Here is a 10,877-nt window from a genome sequence, read left to right as displayed (position 1 = left end):
AGTAGCTTATACGTAGCTTATATGCTATTTTCATATGTTTAACCAAAAGCTTGCATAAACGGTTATAGTTACTATAAGATCAACTTAAATAAATTATTCTAAATGTGACCTCAGTAAACTTTATATTGAATGATATAACATTTAAATTGCCTTCATATTGAATGAGATGAGATTTGAATTGTCTGGTGAACTTGCATTCACATGGACTCTTTTGCTGTGCTTAATAAATCCACTAAGCAAAGGATTGAATGGATGTTGTTTTTAATTTTTTATAAAGTAATGCACAGTTTTGATGTATTGATGCCTAGACCTTAATTGCAGAAAAAATAAAATTGAAAATATCTTACTTTTAACAAGATGACTGATGAAGTATAATAGTTGATTTAGATGTATATATCCTGGTTGTGAATGAACTGATGGTTATTGTGAATGAACTGACAGTGATATACATTGATTACCAGCTATTAAATTATTTCCAAGCCAAAGGAACACGTTAGTCTGATAACTACTGGATTCGTTGTTAAACATGTGCTTACAGCAATAGCAGAAAGATTACATATGCTGATTCACCAATTATTATCTATTCCAAAGTTTCACGTGAATAGAAAATGAAAGAAAACAAGCAGGTTGTACTTGGATAAAGATTCCACTCCCAGATGTGACATTTGCATGCACATTGTGCCAGTTGTGATCAATGTACATGATTTTACTGATCAGAATTCCAGATTGCCGCATAGAATGGCAATATTTTCCATATGTCCAAACAGTTTATGAGGGGAATATAAGCTCTGCTTTGCATCTGGGAAAGGGTTAAAGTTCAAATTCAGAAAGATATTGTTTAGGTTCCCTAATCTGTAATCCATGCCTGTATGCTGAAAATCGTCTTCGTTTTTCTTTGATAGTGTCACAGTCATCATGCACATCCACAACTACTACTTATATTCTTATTCCCTTTCTGTCTTTGTCTTTTTCTTAACCACTTTCACCATATATTCCTCTTATCATTACTGATCTGGTGGCAACTTGAGGTTGGATCGTAGAGTAAGGATGGAATAGAGGGGTCAGGTTTAGCTGTGGGGGTAATTAACTCTCATTAAACAGAAACTCCTTCGTTGATGATGACCACTTAAGAAATTATGTGGAAACATATGGAGAAAATCATGCATCATCATGAGGCTTTCTGGTGTCTTATATGAAACAGCAGAACAATTTTAAGATAAATTTTGGTAATCATGTTTGCACCATTAGCACATGCTTATCTTAAGTTGTCCATTTCTGATGCTTGCACTATGTTGCATGTATGTTTGGATTTTCGTTGAACTTAATGCTATAAAATTCTGCTTCTCCATTTATACGTTAAGATATGTAAGAATACTCTTATATTTTTGTTAGGAATATGCATGCACATGTAAAACATCTCATATTTTAATCACCAAATAAGGACCTTGACAATTTACAGTTCCCACTAACAAGCAGAATTTACAGTTCTAAGCAGAATAAGGACCTAGATAGAAGGGAAATACTAATATTTAGTGAAAGGTTGGTGGTTGCTTGTGAAGAATAGAAACTGCATGTTGCGTATTTCATTTCTTTATTATGATCTTCAATTGATGGAAACCAAGATACATACCTTGACAGGCAAGATCAGAGACTTGTTTCTGCTCTTAACAATTTAGTTGTATTCTTATTTACTTATATCAGATTTAACCTTTTAACTTTCAAGATCTCTGAATTGCAAAAGCTGCGAATCTCATGATAAAAGGGCAGGCCCACTTTTTTGTCAACCTTAGCAGATGCTCTAAAATAGACAGATTACAAGAAAAGCAGAACAATCCATAACTAGAAAATTTATACTGTTCTTAGGTTCAGTTTATAAATACTGTTTATAATTATTATGCGGCATGCACAGATAGATTTGGCAAAAGACAAAAAAATAAAAACTTGCCGACCATGAGTCTTGTTCTTGAAGAAAGTTTTGGATTCATTAGATTGGCCTTTAACACCTAGCCAACTTGCTATCTACAACACATGCAAGCAGTGAAGTGCATAAAGAGGATTATGAGCGTGTTGGATCAGCATTGACAAAATTGGAAATATAATTGATTTGAGTTAAATTGATTATGGTAGAAGTGATTTGAGGGCGAAGTGATTTATATTTTGATACGTTTATAAGAAAACTGATTTCTATGGGGTGATGTTGTGAAGTCCAGTTATGAAATCGCACAATTGATTATGTCCTAGGTAGAAGTTAGTCTCTATAGTTTATCCGCAGAATTTATTTTGTGACTAATACTAATTCTGAGTGGATTTGCAAATACCTATTTACTAGCATGTTTGGATCAACTTCTCTTTCATCAGAACCTATTCTCAAACTCAGAAGATACTCACATAAACTTCTCATTAGAATTAATTTTGGCTTCAGAATCAATTATAGATAAGTTTTCAATCAATGAGATTTGCTTTTAAGCCTGAAAAGTGGAACCAAACACACACTATGGGAGAATCCTCTGATATAATGTTCTGTCACACATGGATGTAATCCCCACTACTATGAATTAGCTTATAAATAACCCTTCAACAAACCCTGACTCTCCATAAACTCTATTGAATTTCATCTATTCCCAAGTATTGTGCTTGTAGCAAGCTACTGAATCAATCAATCAATCATGGACACAATCACAAGCATGGTAGCTGAGAAGCCTGTGGTGATATTCAGCAAGAGCACATGCTGCTTGTGCCACTCTGTGACATCACTGATACGTAACTTTGGAGCAAACCCAACAGTTCATGAGCTTGATACAATGGCAGAGGGGCAGCAGATTGAGGAAGCGTTGCTTCAAATGGGGTGCAGACCAAGTGTGCCAGCAGTGTTCATAGGACAACAATTCATAGGTGGCTCCAAGAAAATCATGAGCCTGCATGTCCGGAACTAATTAGTGCCAATGCTGAAGGATGCAGGGGCTATATGGGTTTGAGACAAATTAATGAAGTTCTATATATAAACAAGAACTTTTACATTTGGGAGCTGAATAAGATGGTTTTGCACTGATTGCTGTCTAGTTAGTTAGTTACTTAAGATCCTAAACTTTTACTTATTGAGTTTCTTGACTTGAATGCATAATAATATATGATAATAATATGAGTATGATATATATGACCCATTTATAGTAGAACAGCTCAATTTGATTAAAATACGCAATACACAGGGGATTCGAACTATCAAACCCTTAATTTACGGAAATTTGTGATTAGTTGTGCCAATCTAAATTAGTGTATGAAAATCATTATTGATAATTTAAGAGTGAATAACTTTTTTTCAAATCCAAAACTGAAAAAATAAATAACTAACTACTTCAATTAATTAAGGATAAAGGAAATAAACATCTCGCAATGAAATGCAAGAATACAACTAGCCTTTGCCTTTGGTTTCATTTTACTTTTACAAATAAACTGCCAAGCATTTGATAATTTTATCTATAACTAGGATAAAATTGCTATCAAAATAGCTTATGGTAGGTCATATAAGCCCTCTCAAACAGTTGCACAAGTGCTTATGCTATCAGATAAGCTCAAATAATCCCAAACAAGGGCCTTAGTGTCATCTCAATTGATTTTCATGTCATCCATTTAAATGGTACTTTACTAAAATACTCTTGAAAATCCATATCATCCCTTACTTATCCCTTGAAAAAATATAATTCGTACATATATTTTTCATTGCACACATATATGTGTGAAACTTTCATGATTTTCGCACTTATATGTGCGAATATTCAATTTTATTTTTTAAAACTTGCTTAGAAAAATAAGAACGTTAATTTAGCACATATATTATGAAAATCATAAAAAAATCCACACATATATGTGTGAATTTTCAATTTTGTTTTTTAAAATTTGCAAAAAAAAACTATTATTAATTTCACATGTATAAATGTGAAATTTTCATGATTTTCACACTTGTATGTGTGCCTTTGTCTATTTTGTTTTAAAACTTACTAAAAAAAAAATAAAAACATTAATTTCACACATATATGGGAGAAGAAGATGGGTGCTGGTCACGAGAAGAGGAGGGGAGAGGTAGTGAGGTTGAGGAGAAGGTGAAGGTTGAGTGCGTGGGTTTGGGGGAGATGGTGTGTGGGATGAGAGGAAAAGAGAAGGTGTGGGATAAGAGAAGGTGTGGGATGAGAGGAGTGCGTGTGTGAAGAGAGGAAAACAGAAGGTGAGTGCGTGTGTGAAGAGAGGAAAACAGAAGGTGAGTGCGTGTGATGAGAGAGAGAGAAAGGTTGAGAGATGTATTTTTTTTAATCAATGGTATATTAGGGTTTATGAAAAAATATGAATAACATTAAAACTACTTGAGATGGTATTAGAACCAACGTACGGATAACAATGTTGCGGACTTTTTGGTTAAGAACGCTGCAACCTATGCTGGTTTAGTATGGGTTGAAGAGGTTCCTGATGTGGTCTTCCTTTAGTTATTTCCGATGTAACATCTCCGGAGTCGGTTGACATTTAATAGAAATTCAGTTTACTTTAAAAAAAAAGAACCAATTCCCTTTGTGAAAATGTTTTTTGTGGTTGATGCATTTTGTGATAAAGTTTTTCAACTTATATACTTTTATCTAGTGTTCTAAGGATACAAATGAGTTGATTTTCTATTTTCGACTCTAACTAGAGTGATATAGAGACGAAAGGGTAGCTCACTTGGTGAGTTAAGGAGAATGAAAAGATTTGTAGGGTGAAGGACGGAGTTTAAATCATGGCGAATAAACTAATTTATTAATAATTAACAACTAACATTTACTTATAAAAAAACTAGAGTGATATTGAATGATAAGAGAGAAAAGTAAATAAATATGATGTGTGACGTGAGTGTGAGTATGTGAGTGACATACATGTGTGATTTGTATTATTTGACACCACGGAAATTTTATATTATAATGTCACTTATCTATGTTTGTATAAAAATATAATAAATTTCACAATTCAAATTTTCTGTATCCGTCATTAATTACGACATGAAAGAAATAAAGGAATAGAAAAGAAAATGAATAGAATTAAAATGAAAGAGAAAATCCTTTAATTAAGCTATAGTTTGGATCCCTCTAGATCCACTTCATAATACAAAACAATTTTTTAACATATATCGCTCCTCTACCTTTTTAACTTCATTGTACTCAACTCAACTTCAAAACAAAATAAACATTATTATCTCAAAATGCATTTTCCTTGTAAGTTTGATACACAATCTTATGGGCAAAAGCTACGCGAGCCTGTTATGGTGAAATGTGACTGGTAAAGGTATATTATGGTACCTAAGTAGGTATACTTATTCTGAAATCAATGAGAAAATCTCATTGAAGTGAAAAGAGAAGATAAAGATGCTAGTGCACACTTCTCACTTGGTCATGGAGGGAGTTCAAGTGACCCTTTGATTTGTGTTTGGGTCGTTTATTGAATTTGATGGAAGAACAAGGGTTGTTTGAAACAAGGAAGGAGCCAAGGGTTGTTTCTACCAGTTGAAGGCACGTGGAAAATTCTGTCACTAGAAGATTACGAATAATGTCTAAATATGAAAACACATTTCTTAATGTTATCTGGCAATTTGTCAATGCCTGAGGATTGCCTTCCAAAAAGTAAGATCCCAGATTGATGCATACCTTAATATCTCAATCATATCCATTTTACTGTCATCACTCATGTATTGGTTTGTGACAAGTGACAACATTTTCCATACTAAATTGAATTGTACAATACATTGATATGTGTACCGGTTGTTGAACAACACATATAGTTTGTGACTGTTTTTTACTACCACAAACTGCAAAGTAATAAGACTAGACAGTTTGTGGCGGTTGTTGCATGTGTCGCTCAAAAAACGGTGTACATAAATCACCACACTAGGGAAAATACCATAAGCCTCTTTCCAAAGGTTGCAATTATTTAATGAGAATCATATGTACTAAACATTGGAGTACAGAATATCCATATATTATCTCCAATGTGGTAGTACAAAGTACAAAGCATCATTAAATAGGTTACTACCGGGGTGTAAATTGCAATCCGCAACTGCGGCTGCGACGTAACAAGTATTGAAGTCTCTGCATTGGCTTTGCAACCTCAATTGCAGCCGCATCAAACCCATATTTGACCGCAGCGCAGCAGCAACCACAATTAAAAACCCTGGTTACTACAGTTTCATGAAAATCATCAAAGCATAGGAGTACAGAACATAGAACATCTTCCCAGCATCTTCCAATCAATCTTCCTAAGTAGTAGCGTTTTCTTTTTCCTCATTCTATAGATCTCCCTGATATTCAAGGCCAGCCAATTAGAGAAACACAAAAAAGGCCAATAATGCTATCATTATGTAGAGTTTACCTTTAAATCAGCATCTCCTCTACCCCACCCTTCGAACTTGGTGCGAATCTTGTTAAGTTGCCTCCTTCATATCGATTGGATAAACCCAATCCCTCTTACAAGGCATAGCTTAGTTTCTGTCATGTCAAAAACAGAGGATGGAGTGTCAATTTGCCATTTACATACATAATATTTATGTTTATTTTCCTGATATATACAAAAATCATCACATTTTTATATGTTATGGTGAATTAAATGTCATGTCCATAAAAATGTATGAGATGATTTAGCTCACTCCTGGAATAATTTTCACTATGCTCATTGCAATTGAATGTACCAAACCGATATTCCAGCCATTATCAAGAACTTGGGTTGGATACATAGACGGTAGCATGCTATGCTGCAAGCAATTAACATAGCCAAGAACTTGGGTCGGATACATTGACTCCCTCAACCTTGAATTACTCCTCAAAAAGCAATTTTGGGAATCCATTGATTTCTTCACTTTTTTTTCTTTTCTTACCCCAAATTAAAGGGATTAGGACAGAGTAATGCTATCAGTAAAACACATCAGAATCTGTAATTCTCACCCCCTTCACTCACACTGTGGTAATTGAATTAAACAAGAATGCTTACCACCATATCAAAAGCTTAACAGCATGGATCCTAATAGCATGTTTGGTTTCACTATGAAATGCTCTACAATCAAATCTGGTTATTAGAAGCTAAGATTCTTCGCTTTTGAGTAAACATGTTTTGGATTATGTGCAAATCGTAAAACCAAACATATTAGTAGAGGCAGTTATTTACTTATACCACATTGAATCGAACGCGAGCTTCTTCCTAATAGGCACTGATCACCGGTTTGAACCAGATCCACAACCCCAACATGCACCCTCAGTGACCCTTTGTGCATATCATTAACAGCGTAGGTTTTGGGAATCCATGGTTTTGGGAATCCATTTGAAGACATTACTTTAACGTTTATTCTTTTGAAGATGTTTATTCCTCTATATGTGAAAACTGTCCATTCTCATCTACCAGAATAAACCATACCATATGCAAACTGGTATAAATAGACCTCATCACTCTTCATCTAAAATAGCAAATCAAACAACACTCAAGTCTTCAGTTACTTAACTCTTTCATTCAAGTCTCTCTAGTAGTCCAATTTCATATCATATTATATCAAAGCAATGGATGTGTTGAAAACATTGGCTGCTGAAAAGCCAGTGGTGGTCTTCAGCAAGAGCAATTGTGCCATGATCCACTCAGTGAAGGCTCTCATAATAGGCTTTGGTACCTACCCTGAAGTTATTGAGATTGACAAAATGCCAAATGGGCAGCAACTAGAGAGAGCACTGATTCAGCTAGGTAGCCGCCCGAGCGTGCCTGCGGTGTTCATAGGACAGCAATTTATAGGTGGAGCTGATGAACTCTTAATCCTCAATGTTCAGAACAAGCTTGCCCCATTGCTTCTAAGAGCTGGAGCTATCTTTCTCTGGAGCGAGTAGATACTAGCTATGCACACTTACTTCTAAATCGTCAAAGGAAAAATCAATTCTGGAGAGCAGTATTTGTGAGTAGCTTCTGAGTTTCAGAATTGATTGTGAAATAATAAGCAAATTGATCCGATCATACGATATAAGAGGTTCTAATCTTCTTAAAGCTTGTGATAATACTAGTACTACTATTTCAGGTTCAGTAGTTTCTAGCTATTGAGAACCCTGAGGCGGTTTAGTATATAGAGCTTCTTTCCTCTGCCCATTCTTGTACTCTACACTCTTCTTTGTCTTCTTTTGTAATGTTCACCTATGTAGAGAAATAAAGAGATTTTGTGTTCTGCGGAGACATCTTAATTTCCTTTAATACTATTTGCGCAATATGAAAGAGTTGTATAATGAATAATTTACAAATAACACTACACTAGTAACTTAAAATCATCACTGATTAACGAACATATGGTTAGTTCAAGTAGTACACACTTCATTTATTTTAAACTAACAAATCTTAAATTCAATTTTTTTTATAGAAAAAAGCTCCACCAAAAAAGCTAATTCTACGAAGATATGAATGTTCTCAATCCGAATAGTACTGACTCCAAATACCACTAACAAATGAATCGTTTCACACCAGACACAAAGGAAAGTACTAAGAATATTGATATCAAGTAGTTATCAACTGGGGTCGTAACATTTGGCAGTTGTTGGATTACACATTCATGTGTAAGTGTGTGCACATAGTCTTTATTTATAACATTAAAAACTAATACGTGATATCTCAATCAACATAACTCTTGCCCCATGAAAAAATTGATTCTATATTTAGTTGCACTGTTATTTGAGTTACATATGTATTTAGAAGTTAAAAAAATCTCACTCAGATTTTGGTACACTGCAAAATCATACCACTTCTTAAATAGAAGAGCTTTATAAAATATTTTTGCATGCATGTTTTTTTATTTGACAAATATTGATTTGAGTTATTTTATACCTACATGTCTTATTATTTTAATTTTTATTCTTTACCTTTTTAAAGAAGATATTTGGCGGGTTGCCGACCTCTATAATGTAGATAATGACAATCAACAAAGTAACTGTTGTTAAAATATTGTTTTTGTACTTTCTTTCTTTGAGTAGTAACTTCTTCATCAAGAGTTCTTAAAATTGAGTGCTTATTTTTTACCTAAAGATGACCAAGAACTGCTTTATTTTATATATAGATGGAAAGAAAGACATACAGCTCGGTAAAAGATATGCCACTTCTGGAACTGGAATATGTCTGATATGCATTTTCAACATAACCGACACAAAGTTTAAGATAATATTAAAATAATTTAGCACTAATTTTAGTTTATTTTTGTTGTAAGGCTTAAATAAGTTTTTTATTCCTTATTTTACAGGTAGATTTGATGTTAATTCCTACCATTTAAATATCATGATATTAGTCTCCATTTTTACAAATAATTTTAATAAAGAGTCACATCATCATTTTCATGTGCCAAGAGTAATCAACATGTCTTATTTTGATTTCCAGTTGATCTAACAACTAGCTCTTTTAATTAAAAGTTTTCACATGAATGAATTATGAATGGGTGAAACTGAGAAGTTTGTTTGCATTATACGAGCTATTCATTACAATAAGTTTTATTTTTGAAATACATTACCAATTGAGTTAGACTAGTGTAAATGTGAAAACATGTTTAAACTTTAAAAAAATTATTTATTTTAAGACATAACTGCAGTTTTATGAATGGATAAGGACATACGGGTAAAATAAAAAGTTAGTCATTAGATCTAATTTTGTGAGCTAAGTCCTATATAAATAATAAAACTCTTCTGGGGTGGCAATATTGATGTAACTTTGTTAAGCGTCACATCACCAATTAACATTGGATTATTAACTTGAGGACTAAAAACAAAAATTGCCTTTAAAAGTAGAGATAAAAAACCATACAAATTTGATTGTAGGGACCAATTTTTTTTTCTTAAATGAGGGACTAAAAACTCAAGATCTACTTTTGTTTTGTGTATATAATATAATACATGAAACAATGGAAAGCAGCACAAGTAGTCTAGCAATGAAGTTAAACACCACTTTCTACATGAAGATGCTCTCATCAACCTCAATAGAAGAGGAAGCAAAATGCTGAGTGTAGAGGAGCCAAAAATACCCGTTTCAGATTTATACGGGGGATATTCTAAGAGAAAGAGTAGTCAGGGTGAGTGAAAAGTAAAAGATAAAATATACATATATAAAGTCTGAAGCAGGAGCCATCCATTGTCGACGAATCCATAGTCCCCACTGTGATGCCAAGAACTGACTTTGCACAAGTTTTTCTGTTCTATACTAGTTCTCAAAACGCATATGCCAAGGTCCTTTTCGTTTTTGTTTAACAGGGGTTGGTATATGCCAACAACAATTGAACATATTATTGTTCTTGAGCTTTAAAGAGTGACTTTACACAACTTATTTTCTTTCTCAAAAATAAATAAATTATTTATCACTTAGCTTTAATGGGATATAAACTTTTATTCATTTGGTCCTTCAAATTTTTTCATTCCTCTTTTTATTAAAGTACAATGTAGTCAAATTTCAAAATTTTCTTTAACCTTATAAAGTTATAGTTATAAGATATTAAGATGTGACATATGGAACTCAAATATTTAAGCTAAAACAAGCTCAGTTCATAGTATTTGGTCCAACTTGATTTTCTAAAAGTAGCATATGTAAAGAGAATTTGTTAAAAGTAACTTCTAGAAAAAGAAAAAAAAAATTACTCCCTCCGTTCCAAAACTATTGTAGTTTTAATTTTTTCACAAAGTTTAAAAGTTCATTAATTGATGTTATAATTTGACTGAAACACCCTTATTTAATATGAGTTATATGAAAGAGAGAGAATGAAAATCATTAGTCAACTAATTGGTGACAATTGAGATTGGTGGAAATAAGAGGTGGTGTTTGAGGGATACACTATTAAATGAGGGCATGAAAATATATTGAGATAAAGTGTTTTG

The 10,877-nt window shown here is 33.2% G+C and overlaps 2 protein-coding genes across 2 annotated transcripts; both read left to right on the top strand.

Annotated features, from left to right (window-relative positions):
- The first annotated feature begins 2,577 nt into the window (after window positions 1–2,577).
- On the top strand, window positions 2,578–3,054 carry LOC130732735 (monothiol glutaredoxin-S6-like). Its single transcript, XM_057584727.1, has one exon. It carries the CDS (start codon window positions 2,667–2,669, stop codon window positions 2,931–2,933), a length of 267 nt encoding a protein of 88 aa, XP_057440710.1. The 5' UTR covers window positions 2,578–2,666; the 3' UTR covers window positions 2,934–3,054.
- Window positions 3,055–7,556: 4,502 nt separating this feature from the next.
- LOC130726686 (monothiol glutaredoxin-S6-like) lies at window positions 7,557–7,874 on the top strand. The gene has a single exon (XM_057577987.1). The coding sequence runs from the start codon at window positions 7,557–7,559 to the stop codon at window positions 7,872–7,874; it is 318 nt and encodes a 105-aa protein (XP_057433970.1).
- Window positions 7,875–10,877: the final 3,003 nt, after the last annotated feature.

This window comes from Lotus japonicus, chromosome 1 (assembly GCF_012489685.1).
Source record: "Lotus japonicus ecotype B-129 chromosome 1, LjGifu_v1.2".
NCBI classification, from domain to species: Eukaryota; Viridiplantae; Streptophyta; class Magnoliopsida; order Fabales; family Fabaceae; genus Lotus; species Lotus japonicus.
Note: the sequence above shows the minus strand (reverse complement) of the source record. Positions and strands in the feature narration are given on the sequence as shown.

Bases quoted from the DNA above. Each gene is read 5' to 3' on its own strand.
- LOC130732735 (XM_057584727.1), top strand. From the start codon at position 2,667: ATGGACACAATCACAAGCATGGTAGCTGAGAAGCCTGTGGTGATATTC.
- LOC130726686 (XM_057577987.1), top strand. From the start codon at position 7,557: ATGGATGTGTTGAAAACATTGGCTGCTGAAAAGCCAGTGGTGGTCTTC.